This window comes from Mixophyes fleayi, chromosome 7 (genome assembly GCF_038048845.1).
Source record: "Mixophyes fleayi isolate aMixFle1 chromosome 7, aMixFle1.hap1, whole genome shotgun sequence".
Classification (NCBI taxonomy): Eukaryota; Metazoa; Chordata; class Amphibia; order Anura; family Limnodynastidae; genus Mixophyes; species Mixophyes fleayi.
In genome coordinates, this window is record NC_134408.1 from 151,583,642 (window position 1) to 151,600,209 (window position 16,568).

General features: G+C 42.3%; 1 protein-coding gene across 1 annotated transcript in view; it reads right to left on the minus strand.

The window, feature by feature from the left end:
• Positions 1-16,568, minus strand: part of PDIA5 (protein disulfide isomerase family A member 5) — a 39,675-nt gene that overhangs the window by 22,731 nt on the left and 376 nt on the right. Inside the window, exons 2-10 of the mRNA XM_075181148.1 lie at positions 6,941-7,067; positions 6,492-6,579; positions 5,495-5,578; positions 5,174-5,219; positions 4,198-4,290; positions 3,775-3,835; positions 2,850-2,917; positions 883-974; positions 694-765 (exon numbers count right to left, since the gene is read on the minus strand). Coding sequence (XP_075037249.1) covers positions 694-765; positions 883-974; positions 2,850-2,917; positions 3,775-3,835; positions 4,198-4,290; positions 5,174-5,219; positions 5,495-5,578; positions 6,492-6,579; positions 6,941-7,067 — 731 coding nt within the window. The remainder of the gene's footprint in view (positions 1-693; positions 766-882; positions 975-2,849; positions 2,918-3,774; positions 3,836-4,197; positions 4,291-5,173; positions 5,220-5,494; positions 5,579-6,491; positions 6,580-6,940; positions 7,068-16,568) is intronic.

Sequence of the window (16,568 nt, forward strand, 5' to 3'; positions counted from 1 at the left end):
CACACTGCTGACCCCTCCCTCCCCCTGGACAGGACCACACACTGCTGACCCCCCCTCTCACTGGACAGGACCATACACTGCTGACCCCTCCCTCCTCCTGGACAGTACCATACACTGTTGACCCCTCCCTCCCCCTTGGACAGGACCACACACTGCTGACCCCTCCCTCCCCCTTGGACAGGACCAAACACTGCTGACCCCTCCCCCTTGGACAGGACCACACACTGCTGACCCCTCCCCCCTGGACAGGACCACACACTGCTGACCCCTCCCCCCTGGACAGGACCACACACTGCTGACCCCTCCCCCCTTGGACAGTACCATACACTGCTGACCCCTCCCCCTGGACAGGGCCACACACTGCTGACCCCTCCCCCTGGACCACACACTGCTGACCCCTCCCCCCTGGACAGGACCACACACTGCTGACCCCTCTCTCCTCGACGGGATATAACTACATACAATGGTCACTATAGCATCTTGATGGGATACATGGTCACCTCTTCTATCTGTTCCTTAAGTGGAATCAGGTTCTACAGAAGCCTGTATAGACTGGGCGCCAGCACACCCCTGAGCACCCCTGCTGAACAGGATACAGCTGTACATCACAGGACTTTTATACACTGCAAATCTTCAGGACAAAGTGTCGACCAATGAAATGTCAGATTTGGGAACACAGGTAACACTACTCACTCCTTCAACCAGTCTGCAATGTCCTTGGCTGTTGCTCCATATTTCTCAAAATTGAACATAAACTTTCCTTTCCTGGAGAAAACAATAATTTGATTTGAAACAAATGACAGTGATGGCGAAATCAGCGCAGACAGTACGAGAATTCACCTTCAGGTGTAGGTATAAAGACAGGGACTCAGGAATACTCACTCAAAGTACAGAATGGTGGGATAACCTTTCACATTGTACTGTTCCTTCAGTCTCTCAAACTCTGGAGGATAAACATTCATCCCGGCTAGGACCTGGCAGGAGGGGAATATAATCAGTACAAAAACCACAATATCATGACAACACTCAATGCACAGACATTGGACCACGTTCTTTTCCTCATTCACAAACACTGCGTCGTGTTAGGATTTCTCTATATAGTCCCCACATTGGCCGCACGGGAAACTAATCCTCATGATAATGTGCGTATAGAAACGTTCCTCAAGTAATACATTATATATACACATAAATCTCCCCTCTGGTCCCTATGCAGACATAACCACTGTTACATTACACCCAGCACCCGTCACGTTGCGGTAGGAGAATTATTCCAAGATTCCCAGAAGCGACAATTCACACTTATTTCTCTGCACCAGTCACATGACATTAATCTCTCCGCACAGCAGCCAAGGGGCAATACAAGCTCAAAACATCATCAACAATAATCTGCCCCGGAGAGACACGAGGTGCTGTATACACAGAGGACCTATCCACAGACTGCAATAATCTATATTCTTTTTATATAATAAGCCATTTCTATTTTATCAGGGAAGCACTGAATGAAGGATTCAGTTTTTAGGGATTTGTATTCAGCCGGGCACATTACCATCAACATGACAAGATTTCTTGTAGAACAGTTAGGCTCCTCTTGCTTCATTTAATATACAAATTAAATAGAATTCTGTACTTGTCTGATTATATAATTTGTATAACTATAAGATTCTATCTATATGTGGCTGGATCACTTATAAATAACTTATTGTATAAATGTATTTCAATTAATAGCGCAATGTGCCAATTTATATAAATGCAAATGTACTGATTTTTTAATTGGGATGTATTTTGTATGGAAATTTGTTGATTTCTGAGACAGTACGTCATGATTTGGCTTTGTAACTTTCCTAGAGGAAATCACAATTAGGCATGTGTGTGACAAAGTATCTTTACAACTGTCTGCAGGCAGGTAATCTCATGTTAATTAGACTTTTTCATCTCAGTGACCAATATGTCTTTTTTAACCTAAAAACACAGGAGGGGGTAATCAAATTTGCTGTGTAGACTTCCTATATCTGGAAATCACAGATTGATGTAAATGTTGTTAAAAAGCTTAAACTTGCATTAACTCCGTCTGGAGAATATATCACATCCTGGTGTAAAATTATCTGATGTAATATATCAGATGATTTGGTGCCTGGTCGGAAAGGGGGCTGGTTTACTCCCTTGCCAGGATTTGTGTCAGAATCTGTATAAGAAGAGCTCTGTTTGACCATGTAATGCATTATTCCATCTGTAACTTCTGGAAAGATCACTAGTACCACAAACTAGTTTAATCTGTCCATATTAAAGACACATGAGCTAATAAACCATCACTGCTTCAAGATCATGCTTTGACGACTACTTAACTGCTGTAATTCCTGTGATCTACAGATTAGACCAAATCTAATCCGTTATCTGGCTGTTCTGAGGTTGGTACCCAGCATCCAGTACCAACACTTTGCCCATTAGCTGCAGCTCTGGCCATTGTGATAGGCCAGGGTGATCCATCCACAACAACCCTGATCTGAAGGCGAGAGGTCAGGGGTACCAGCCCAGGTGCCAAGCAAGGGGGTACACTAGCAGCGAGCGTTACCCATAAGGACGCGGTCCTAGGCTCCGCAAAGGAGCCTAGTGGTGGCAGAAGCCCCTTCTACTGCGTTTAGAGGGGTGCAATTTGAAAAAAAGAAAGGGAAGAGTGGCAAGGCATGCCCAGCCGGTCCCGAGCACATGGACAGGGTGGCATAGGAGGTCCATCCTGTCACATTATATATTACATATGATTCCATAAGACTATTAGTAATGTGAGCTTCCCCCAACAAACCCTACTGTCTGTGTAATATAGAGAGATGGAGCCTGGCTGTTAATTTACTCACATAATTGCCTTTCAGTTCGGTGGCGGCCTGTTGGTACGCTGGCATCATTTTCTTACAGACGCTGCACCCTGAGGGCGAGGAGAGGGGAGACACACTGTGAGGCGAACAGCAAGGGAGGGTGATAGAGGAGGTGGACAGTGGGTGGGGGTACATGGAGAAGCGAACAGTGAGGGAGAGTAGGTGGTAGACAATGGTGGGAGGAGTGAACAGTGAGGAAGGGTAGGTGGTAGACAATGGTGGGAGGAGCGAACAGTGAGGAAGGGTAGACATAGGAGGTGGACAGGGGGGTGGAAGTCGGGGTACATGGAGGAGGTGGCCAGTGGTGAGGGGGTGGTTAGACGGGAGGAGGCAAATAGTGGGGGAGATAGAAAGAGGAGGGTAGGTTGTAGACAGTCGAGGTAGACAAAGGAGGGGGACAATAAGATAGAACAGATACAGAACATCTGAAGAAGAGAGGACATGACCGTAAGAAAGGACACAGAGGAAACAAGAGGGAGGTACAGGGAGTGCAAGAACATTGGGCCAGAGACTGGAGAAGTCTAACAATATAGAAGCTGTGACCAGAGACATGGCAGGGTGGAGGAGAGAGATAATTATATCTATACCATGTGTGGCTGCAGACAACACAATAGTCTCCGGGAGGACACTGCATGATGTATGAGGTGTCCCCGGCTTTGTGCGCTGCAGATATCCACAGACACTGATTAATACGGTGGAAATGTTCTTTAACCCCATATTACAATACAATAAGCTAGGAGACACTGCCGGTGTTACAGGCACAGTGGTGAATCAGGGGGTTAATAAAGCAGAACGCTCTGCAGATTATCCAAGCAGAATACATGGACACATTTCCCAATTTCTCAAGGTCACCGCACAATGCTGGAAGCTGAAACAATACACAGGAGCTGCTGCCAGGGTCACTCACATGGGGCATAAAACATCACGAGCAGTGGACGGTCTTCTTTCTTCAGGAGCTTCTGGAAATCCTGAAAAAAGCCGGGCAGAGGTTACAAGGGTGCACCCTAAAATGTAGCTCAAGATTCCAGAATGTAGAGTGTAAGCTCCTAGGGTTAAGGAATCTACTGCCTACTGCATAGATGGTGTGAGTATAGAGTAATAGATTTACCCTATAGGGGATAATAAGGATTCTACCCATCATAGCTCCTTATATTCTACAATAACGGTACATTATCCCTTTTATAACCTACATTAATGGTACATTATCACCTATACAGTATCGATGTTGGTAGGACGTGGTTAAACGTGGGTTTAGCATTCCGGATGTGCGCGATGAACTGCCGCAGTAGTGATGGAGCCAAGCGGCTTCCGGTAGGAGAAACATACAAACCTTTTCACTATCAATGTGCACAATGTCTTTGGCTTCAGGATTCTCCTCCCACAGCGGCGCTCCCTCTGGGTCTTTTAGAAACGCCGCCATAGACTGAGGACAGAAAGAAAGTCACGGGTCAGGACCTGGCTAACGACTCCTGAGCTGGTATCCAGTATAATACAGATAATTAATAACAAAGTGGTCAGAAACAAGTGCAGTACAAAAGGGCGGCTTGGATATCAAACTATTGCATCACCCCCAAAAAAAAAAAGAGTCTTTAAATCTGCACGGACATTAATTTTCACCAACTTGGCAATTCCCTCAGCAGGCGCCCCAGCAGCGAGTTTCTGCAGTTCTTCTTACACCTCTGTCAGGAAACTACATGACTCTGTGTAAGGTAGGTGTGAGTGAGAAGACCAATCAGAAGCCACAATCAAGAGATTATGGCTTCCAATTGGTCCTTACTTTCACTCCCCCCTCTGCTACAGGTTTAAAGTGTCGGTGGCGAACAAGATACAATTGCCACCTTTCTATTACAAAATTGAGGCAGCATTTGGGAAAAATAGCCTCCCTGACTTGTAGAATCACAAGGTTAGATTGATGTGGCAGCGCAGCTTTTAAAAGTACAAAACACGTCCTCAACAATGACTGTAAAATAAGACATCAGACAAGAGCACAAAGGTTTTCCAGACGTAAATGTGACAAATTTACACCAGCAAAAAGCAACAGCAGTAATGTAAGCTGTTTAGATCCATTATAACACTGCAACCAAATCTGTGTTTTATAAATGTTCTTCAACGTGTCACTGTGTGGGAGGAATCTATAATATAGTGGTAACCACCAACTTAATGAGATGAATGCATTCATATGCAAATACTAGCAGGCCATGCTGGGATTTGTAGTTCAACAGCCTCCTACTTACAGCTTGTCTAAGAAACGGTCGTTCGAAATCTGCCACCCTCAGATCACCTCAGGATGAACAAATAATATTTACCTTGTAAGTGTTCGGCCTGTTGTACTCTGTATGAAATGTTCCATCCCTGCAAGACGACATCAGGAGAATATTTTATTAAAGGTGCAAAGTGGGGTAACCTCAAAGTCACCTCATTCAGAACAATTACTACTCTAGGATGTGCGATAGACACAGAAAGGTAAACATAAAGGATCAGAAATCTACCTCACGCTATTTGTGCAAGGATATTATCCAATAAATTAGATGTATCTCATTATCCACATTTCCCGGTGGCTGACTTCACACAGCAGAAGGAATCAGTATCACCAGACATGACATATCACAGTGACATTATACACTCACTTGTAGTGCAGCAAATCTACGCCGTTACTCTTCTTACTGGGATCCACCTTCATCTTCTTACAGAGCTTCCTGCTCTCAGAGTCTCTGGAAACGTAAACTGAACGCGTTATAGGAGACCCAGAACCACATTTCTAATCAGCATCATTGAAAAATAAAGTGTAACGTGGTATTTCCACTGCATTAAAAAAGGGAAAAAAAAATATTCAACACAGCCCGAACTGAATGAGAAAAACGCTGCCGAAGTGGGTTAAAGAGCTCAAATATAAAAGCAATAGAACACTAAGAGTTTAAATAGCATTGCTGGATATGCCTGTTTGAATCCAGAAATCTTATCAGGTATTAAGGTAGTGGGTGACAGCTACTTGGGTCTATGCAGCATTAAGCTTCTGTGCACTGTCCCCCCCTCTCTCACTCCCCACCCCAGAGAAATGATATAATACACCTAACCAACAAACACTGTAGTCTAACAATTTCAGAAGTAATTTATTGCATGCATGATATTTAGTTCATTATTTAGACAGGCTCTGTTGTGTGTTAATAATCTTAGTTTTAGGAGACTAGAACCCTAAATCTACGGTGCCCCCACTTACTGCCAGAGCGACAAAGAGCATCAAGGTTACAGCACTGAGAAATAGCAGCTTTCAGGTGGATTTTCCTATTGTCGCTTTGGGCACTGGCCCAGGGAATGTGAGAGCAGCCTTTAAATTTAATTCCCAAACTGATTACACAGATTAAAGTTATCCGAGTGTTACAAAGGCTTTTACAGCCCTGAGTTAAACGTGAACGTTAAAATGGTTTTCTTATTCTGGCTGTAAGTGTCCGTGCTGAATCCAATACCATTATCATAACTAAGGAACAGTAAATCCAGAAGAAGCAGTTAGACCCCGAGTCTGTGCCAACAACCGATGGCGGGATACTGACAGATTCATTGTAGTCCTGGAAAGCCAAAGGTTACCTATAGAGCGTATCCCTGCCGTAATACAAGACAGTAACATACCCGCAGTCGATCCATGATACGGTAGCTCTTCCCCTCACGTCCTGAGCCACGTCAGACAGCAGTTTCAGCTGACGTTCTGCTGCTTGAGCTGCAAAATACACAACATGATATACAGTATGAAATATTCTCACAAAGTACCCAGGGCATGTTCCTTATTGCCTATGGGGGAAAGTATTAATACTCAGCCTACTCACTTGTCCATTACCCCTACTACTAATACCCCTGCCAGGTTGTGCAGTATTAATACTCAGCTTACTCACTTGTCCATTAACCCTACTACTAATCCCCTTTGCCAGGGGTGCAGTATTAATACTCAGCTTACTCACTTGTCCATTAACCCTACTACTAATCCCCTTTGCCAGGGGTGCAGTATTAATACTCAGCTTACTCACTTGTCCATTACCCCTACTACTAATACCCCTGCCAGGGGGTGCAGTATTAATACTCACCTGACTTTGAGTACAGCACCAGTACATTATTACGAGTGCGCAGCAGCTTCTTGAAATCTTTATGGTCGCTGATTTTTTCGATAAGGGGAGAGATTTTTAGTGATAGGAGGATGGATGGGAGGATGACCTGTAAGAGAAGAGATTTTATTTAAGGCTGTGACAAATACAAAATGTAATCCTTTTACTTTACAAAATAGGAAAAAAATATTTAGGAAAACAAAACACAGTAATGGAAATAAAAAAAAAAAGAAGAGCTTTTTACACTGCAAAATACTTACCTAATCAACATAATAAACTACATACAAACACCTTAAGCATCATTACATACATACATTTAGATCTTAATCAAAAGTGGAAACATTAGGAACATTTAAAAACAAATCAAACAATTATTGCAAATTAAACCTGCGATGCTCCTCTCATCTCCACAGAGAGAGATGTCTGCAAATAATGGTCAACAACAACAACAAATGAATCAGGATTATTCTTGGAAGAAAACAATACATTAAATTGCCTATAGGCAACGGATTTGAACTTATTAACATGTATTTATTAATATGAGCTTAGAAATGATTCTTTCAAGACACTAAGGGAAGTGGAGGCATCGGTTCTGTGAGCGCAACCAATATCCAGTATATTAAATCACCAGGAATTAATGACATTGGAGAGGCCAGTGCCTCGTGCCTCAGAAATGTGTCTCGCTCTTCCTGAATCAGTCACCGGCATTCTCCCAAATATTGGTCAGCGCAGGAAATAGTTTCTGAGATGTCGCAGGAGAGAACTTCTGCAACGAGCTGTCAAGGTCTGCTCCACACGTATGTGCTTGGAAAATGGGTAAGAGAAAGTGAAAGCGACAGGAAGGCAAAGTAACATTTCTATCCATCTCGCACGGCAGAAAAAGTAACTCAGAACTTGATGGACAAAATCAGTGATAGGCAACCGGGGACTGAGGTTCACATGCGGCCCACCAAACCACCCCCTGCGGCCCACCAAACCACCCCCTGCGGCCCACCAAACCACCCCCTGCGGCCCACTGAGTCTTCTCATGCAGCACCGGCTCCTTCCTGCTTTATCTTGTTGGTTCTTTTCTCTACTTTCTGCAGAGGACAAGTGATGAGTAGGAGAGGATTTGGGGGTAAATGGGGTTCTAAAGTTCATATGAGAGCATTGTATGGAGGTCTAGTGATTTTTTTTTTGGGGTGGGGGGGTTGAGTGGTATTTGGGAAAACCTGATGGGTGTTTCTTTGATGAAATGATTGGTCTTCACTTATTACCAAGATGAGGGGTAATGTGCGACGTTATTGAAGGTCAGAGGGCCTATACAACCCTGGAAGTGTATCAGGTTGTCTAGCGATGGAGTAAATTCCTACTAGAGATGCAGAAAGCTGAAATAGCGACAGCCTGGACTGCTTTTATTAATGTAAATAGACAAGTTGTGTTTTGTGCCAACTATTCCCGAGTGTGGTCTATGGCTCCCTGGATGATCCAATACTGTACATTATAATATATAACAGACACTGATCAAGACAAAAAAGCGAACATTATATGAATTATATTGAATCATGTAAAAATTAATCCCCCCACCATCCTCAAAACCAGAACAGCTAAAGCCACAGCATAAGAACACATAAGCTCTTCAGATAAACAGATTAAGTTTAATGAACGTTGGGGCGATGGAACGCCATATCTTCCCATAATGCTCTAGGCTGGGGGATTTGTTTTTGCATAAGATCGGTTCACAATATATATGAACAGACTCTGCAAAAAAACTCAGCTGTGGAGGCTATTTCCAAGAAACTTTGCAAAACACATAAAATACATGAACACCTTTAGGAACTAGTAATCTGACCATACCACAGCTGCAAGCGCTTATTTAAACTTTAAGTAATAGATAAAAATAGTGTTTTGCAAATAAATCAAAAGCCAACATTAACACAAGAATCATTTCAGTTTTATTAAGTTAGGATTTTTATTTTTACTTCTATATTATTTTTTTATTTTTTAACATTTTAGGAAATTATAACTTTTTTGCATTGTATCATTTATTTGCTATTAATTGTTGAATTACATGAATAAATGAATGAGATTGGAAGGGATCTCTTTGCAACGCTGCATTAATCATGAGAATTGCAATTATGTTGCAAACAATACACTCCCAGTAAAGTCCGCGCTGCCGTCGACTCTTTCTGATAGGAATTATACTACGGTACTCTAGTATTCTTCACTCCCGTTACACATGGCTGCAGCAAGTACACATGTAATCTAATAAATAATTCTCAGTATCTCAGGAGAGATGGGTGTAACCAGACACAAACCAAAGTACACAGCACAAACCAATACTATATGATACAAAGTATCACAGAACAGGATGTACAGGCCGATACAGCTAACAGCCAACAGTACAGTATATACTAAGTGCTCACCACACAGAAGACAGAACCCCGTGTACTACAAGTTTAGAGTATGACCGCGATATAATAAGGGCATTTACAGACTATGAATTATGCGGGCATAAAATACGCTGCCCACCCACATTCTGCCTTTGGTAAAGGCTATTTCTGTACAAAGTGCACAGAAAGATGTCCTGCTGAAGGTATAGACAAAGGCCCAATCTCTGTGGAAGAACAAAAACCCTTTAGTGAGAGATAAATGCTTTGTGGCCCCAGCTAACCAAAAACAGACATAGTTTCTTTAGAATTAATAGGCTATATTATATATTATATTATTAATAGGCTATATTCTCATGAATATTGGCTCATTCTCCATAGTGAACAGTAATTGCTAAACTGTAACACGTACAGAGCCCGGGGCCCTATGTCCTAGGTCATACTGACTTCTGGAATTGAGCCCTGAAAGACCAGTTTCTCAACGACAGATTTGTCATAATTCCTGTTCCAGGTAAAGCACAAAAGTCAATATTTATTTTTACATCGAGTTACTCTTATTTCATGTTGAAATTGTCAGGAAATCGTACTTTGTACTGGGACAGATTCCATAAGAGACTTGGCCGCTAGTAGCTCAGATTCTGTACTGGAACAGATTTACCTAAGTCATGAGTGTCCAAGGGGTGTGTGAAAGGATGAACCTCCTTTGCCACCCTGTAGTGTTACTGGGGACCAGCTGGGATTGTCTTGGCCCCGTCTCCTTTCTTTATCCCAAACTTGCATGATAAACGCTATAGGAGGCACTCTGCTGCCACCACGAGGCTTCTTCACCGGTACCTGGAACCGTTTCCTTCTGGGTAACTGTTCCTGCTAGTGTACCCCCATGCTGGGCACCTGGGATGGTACCCCTGACCTCTTCCTTAAGGTCAGGGTTGCTGTGGATGGTTCACCCTGGCCTCTCACAATGGTCAGAGCTGCAGGGTAGCGGGCAGAGCGGTGGTACTAGATGCAGGGTCCAAACCTCACAACAGCCGGATAACGGATTAGATTGGTCTAATCTATAGGTCACAGGAATTACAGCAGGTAAGTAGGCATCAAAGCGGGATCTTGAAGCAGTGATGTTTAGAAGGACAATTACACACTAGTTAGAGGTACTAGTGATCATCCAGAGGTACGGTTGGTGTATATCGGTTGAAATACAAAATACAGCTCTTTTTATACAGTTTCAGACACACATGTTGGCAGAGGGTAATCCATCGTCCTACCCATATCTGGCACCACAACGTCCAAGATATTACATTCAATGTTTAGCATCGTGATGAAATATATTCTCTAAACTTTGATTTAACGTTATTTAATTGTAAGAAAATTTAAATCAATCTGTGATTTCCCAAATTACTTGCTGTTTCATTATTCAGATAGTTCCCCTCTCTCTCTAACAGGACATAAAGGACACACAGGATAACGACCTCCAGTTGTGCTAGTCACTCTCAGATGAAAAGGCTTAATTAATATGGGATTTCCATTCTTCAAACATGTAACAAAAACAAGTTGCCTCTAACATAGCATACTACCTCATAAATCAATACATTTCCGAAACAAAAATCAGTACATCTCCAAAGATATACACATAAGTGCACTTAGAACTTAGATATAACTAAGCGATCCAGCCAGGGTGGATGCAACAATGTACACACCAGTATAGGGTGTGATGATTCACATATAACCGTGGGGAGCATTGCATATACTCCCACAGAACAAACCACCCCACACATTACTGCACAAGAATTCTACTACAACTGGCGCGGCAGTGTACTCCTTACTGATTAAACTGGACACAGAGTAAGGCAACATCTCCACCCAAATTTGGATTGTGTTAGAGCTTGTGTGACTGACACCTACGTACTAGGAGCAAGGAGGCATAAACAAGGAAATTAATCCAAATAGCAAATCACTAATCCCCAAAACTGAAATATTCTGATATGAACCATGGAAGTGAAATATGCTGTTTAGTGCTACCCTGACATTTCGATGATATTCTAGTGGCCTAGTTGTTATCACTTCTGCCTCACAGCACTGGGGTCATGAGTTTGAATCCCGACCATGTCCTTATCTGTGTGAAGTTTGTATGTTCTCCTTGTGTTAGCGTGGGTTTCCTCCGGGTGCTCCGGTTTCCTCCCACACTTCAAAAACATACTAGTAGGTTAATTGGCTGTTATCAAAATTGACCCTAGTCTGTGTGTGTGTATGTTAGGGAATTTAGCTCCAATGGGGCAGGAACTGATGTGAGTGAGTTCTCTGTACAGCGCTGCGGAGTGGCACTATATAAATAACTGATGATGATTATCTCCCCACTCCTCTATTACAGAGAGCTGAAGCTCTTCCCACATTTTTAGGAATGTGTCCTGATAGGATTTAATACAAATTAAAAAGCAGACACTGATTTGCTGTGACATCCCCGGCCCCGCCCCTTTGTATAAATCAACCAATCCACATGCAGTAGTACTGCACAGCAAGTCTTACTGTCTGTCAGTCACTCTGTAGCTGTACTGTTTTTCTAGAATTACCGCTCCTACCTTTGCAAACAATAGCAAACGTCCTGCTTTAGGCGAGGACAGTCCCGCCGTCCTGACAGTCACGACTTTGTCCTCAGACTGCTGGGATGCCCATCTCATACGTCGTGAGCAACAGTGAATTGTGTGCGTGACAGTTCGGAGGTATTTTTAGGAGATGAGGCAGGATAGTGCCACAGAAGTGATAAGCATACCCACCTTTCCATTGGCAAACAATGTACCGAATTGCAGACTGACAATGTCAGGAAGCACGGAGCATGGTGGACAGAGTTCATGTATAATATACAGCATCATAATACACAGCCTTTCATATATATTAATGTCAGATAGCGCCTGTACTTGCTCTTTAATGGCTCTACCTTTATCTTCTGTCAAGGTGATATATGCATACTGTATAGTATGTAGTATAACAGATGTGGGGAAAGATACAGAAGTTTAAGGGGGGAGGGGATTTAAAAGAAATCGCCCATAAAAGATTATGCTGTGGACATTGGCTGACTCCCGAGAATGTTGCCACTGTAGCAATCAATAAATGTAGCAATCAATAAAAGGCGATGGGTGGAAATCCACAGATTTCTCCCATGATCGAAGCTTGGGATCAATTCTTCTTCCCTGCCAGGTGGGAAATAGCGGACATTATGCCCTACAATGTTTAATAATCAGAGATGTGTTTATTAAGAGCAAAGTACAGATGACTTCATCATGGAGCAATGCTGCATACAGACCCCATGCGGTTTATGATGGCGCTAACCTATAAACTAAAAGGCAGGTGTTACATTTCCTGACTACAACAATACTGACATATGTAGTACATTCTCCAACCTTAGCCCACATTGTAAACAGATGGCATTGCACAGTAAATGATAAAATTAGCTTGTGAAACAAATGCACAGAAGTATCGTTTGAAAAACAAAACAGATCTTTAGAGAACAATGTAGCGGCGTATTGTCTACTTCCCACATATTATGGATGCTTGTAAGAATATTTAGTGTAGATAACACGCATCTGTTCTCTTGAGAACTACTATATAACTTTGTATAACTATATATTCAATGTAACCCTTTCCATTTAATTACTCTTCACAGTAATATTTAGTGGCAATTCTCCTTCATCTAGAAATATTGGGAAACACATATCTAAGAAAAAGAGAGAGAGAGCGTTGTCATCACCTGTCGCTCCTCGACTCGGGACACAGAGACCTCAGCATGGCGCTGGTCCACTGCCAGCTACAAGCATCTGTCTGTGGCACCGAGCGCTCCTCTGACGACGTGTATCAGAACCCGCTATACTTGGCATCTCTCCCACACAATCCCAGAAACAGTCTCACAGGAACGTCTAATGTGACGGAGATTAACAAAGATGCCTGAAGCTGTACCCCTACTGCCCCTCGGAACTCATCCAGGGGTCACTTCGAACACCCTCTAACATACCACGTCTCTGGAACAGTATTCATTTTATTTCACCCACACGCTGTGTGACATTTTTCACTTTCCACCCATAATAAATTATAAAGTAGTCCTACCACTCCTCAGGCACCATTAACAAGGTATATCATTTGGAATAACTCAAGCTCTGTACCACTATAATTAACCAGCGATGTCCGATAGGTGACCTAAGGCAAAATATGCCCCCTTAAATTGTTTTTGTATCTTGAAAAACCTTCCTCAGTGCTGTACTGAAATACTGCAATTATTATCGTTCATATAGTGTCATCAATTATGCAGCGTTGTACAGAAAATATGTATCATTCATATCCAATTTGTCATTGAAGCTTACAGTCTAAATTCCCTAACACACACAAAGGTTAATTATGTCAGCAGCCAATTAGCCTACCATCTGCATTTGGAGCATGGGAGAGGACCCACACAAACACGGGGAGAACATGCAAACTACACACAGAAAGGATGGGAATCGAACTCACGGCCACATCGCTGTATATATTTTCCATTTTTGCTTTCAGCGGATAAATAGTGGATCCCTTAATGAAATTGGAGAAAATGCTCAAAAGAGAGTAAATGTGTTCGGCCCCTGAAACTTCCAATACATACAAGAAAAGTTCAGGGAAGAGGCACAGGACGCTATCACAATGTAACACTGTGTGGTTTCCATTATCTATGACAGGACATCAACAAACTACTGAGAGACAGGCAGGAACCGAGCAAGGATGCATCCTGCAGCAGCTGGGAACGGGGGGACTTGGTGGTTCTACCAATAACCAAATCCAGTGTCATCCATAAGGGAAGCCCGCTGGGGAGAATCGAAGTCCCCTTGCTTTACTCTGTATTGCCCACAGACACATCAGGCTTGGCTAACCTGTGGCATTCCAGGTGTTGTGAAACTACAAGTCCCAGCATACCCTTCCAGCAATAAGCTGATATATATGGGCAAAGCATGCTGGGGCTTGTAGTTTCACAATACCTGGAGTGTCACAGGTTAGCCAAGCCTGCCCTACATCATCGGTTTCAGCAAATACTGGATTTGTTTTGTACTGTCCTGTCTGGTGTCAGTCCCTAGTGATGCCATATGAGACGTGCGCCATCAGACCTCACCTTCATTGATGGAAACACGCTATTCCCTCAGAAAGATATTTAAGAGTAACTCAGTGTCAATCCCATATTTCTTGGAGTGCCTGTCACACATCTTAAGTCAGTAATTTTTGAGGAGCCCTTTAGGTGAGGCACATGTTATACCAAACATTTGGAACAATGGACAAGGTATGCAGAGTATCACACACACAATGGTATATTAATGCATTACACAATGTAAACATCACTGTAATCTATACATAAGCCAGACTGCAAGCATACAATCTCACTAAGCAATGGAAAATATATATTTATTTTTTATATACAACCTGTTTTTATTAAAAGTGGTACAGCCTCGACAAAACGCCCAAAAATTGGTACATAGGCACAGAGTGAACATCCAACAATAATGCAGAATTATTGTGAGCAAAAATAACATTAGCTCAACTGCAGAATGGAATTATGAAGCACTGGTGCGTAGATCGCAGTAAACGAGAATCAATATAATAGTCAGATGCATATTGGAATGGGGAAGAAGGAGAGAGGGATTAGGGAAGAGGTACAAGAGATGAAGATTGGGGTGTAGTCCTTAATGGATCCAAAGTGGGGCAACTCTTGGGAAGTGACAAATAATTCAGATTCTAATATGCAGATGCATACATAAACCTTTGCTTTAAAATATATATATATATATATATATATATGCGTCCCCCACGGCAGATAGGTCCCATCACAGTTATATACATTCCCATATATCCAGAAATGTGAAGACAAATGACAAGAAACAGGATTTCCTTGTTAGTTCAAATGAGCCAGAAAAATCAGACCTATCAAGAAAGGCCACATTTCTGGGAGGTGCAGGGATGAGAATACGACAAGTCATTATAATAACTGTTAATGTAACTGTGGCTGCAGAATTACCTTGTTACACTAACAATCATATTACTGGGGTATCGCTATACAAAGATATTACTGTATATTAGGAGACACTAGTCCTGGTCACTCTCTAGTATAGGGATACAGTTACTATATAAGGGTATCACTGTGTATTAGGAGACACTAGTCCTGGTCACTCTCTAGTACAGGGATATAGTTACTATATAAGGATATCACTGTGTATTAGAAGACACTAGTCCTGGACACTCTCTAGTACAGGGATACAGTTACTATATAAGGACATTACTGTGTATTAGGAGACACTAGTCCTGGTCACTCTCTAGTATAGGGATACAGTTACTATATAAGGACATTACTGTGTATTAGGAGACACTAGTCCTGGTCACTCTCTAGTACAGGGATATAGTTACTATATAAGGATATCACTGTGTATTAGAAGACACTAGTCCTGGTCACTCTCTAGTACAGGGATACAGTTACTATATAAGGACATTACTGTGTATTAGAAGACACTAGTCCTGGTCACTCTCTAGTACAGGGATACAGTTACTATATAAGGACATTACTGTGTATTAGAAGACACTAGTCCTGGACACTCTCTAGTACAGGGATACAGTTACTATATAAGGATATCACTGTGTATTAGAAGATACTAGTCCTGGTCACTCTCTAGTACAGGGATACAGTTACTATATAAGGACATTACTGTGTATTAGAAGACACTAGTCCTGGTCACTCTCTAGTACAGGGATACAGTTACTATATAAGGACATTACTGTGTATTAGAAGACACTAGTCCTGGACACTCTCTAGTACAGGGATACAGTTACTATATAAGGACATTACTGTGTATTAGGAGACACCAGTCCTGGTCACTCTCTAGTACAGGGATACAGTTACTATATAAGGATATCACTGTGTATTAGAAGACACTAGTCCTGGTCACTCTCTAGTACAGGGATACAGTTACTATATAAGGATATCACTGTGTATTAGAAGACACTAGTCCTGGTCACTCTCTAGTACAGGGATACAGTTACTATATAAGGATATCACTGTGTATTAGAAGACACTAGTCCTGGTCACTCTCTAGTACAGGGATACAGTTACTATATAAGGATATCACTGTGTATTAGAAGACACTAGTCCTGGACACTCTCTAGTACAGGGATACAGTTACTATATACAGTTACTATATAAGGATATCACTGTGTATTAGAAGACACTAGTCCTGGTCACTCTCTAGTAC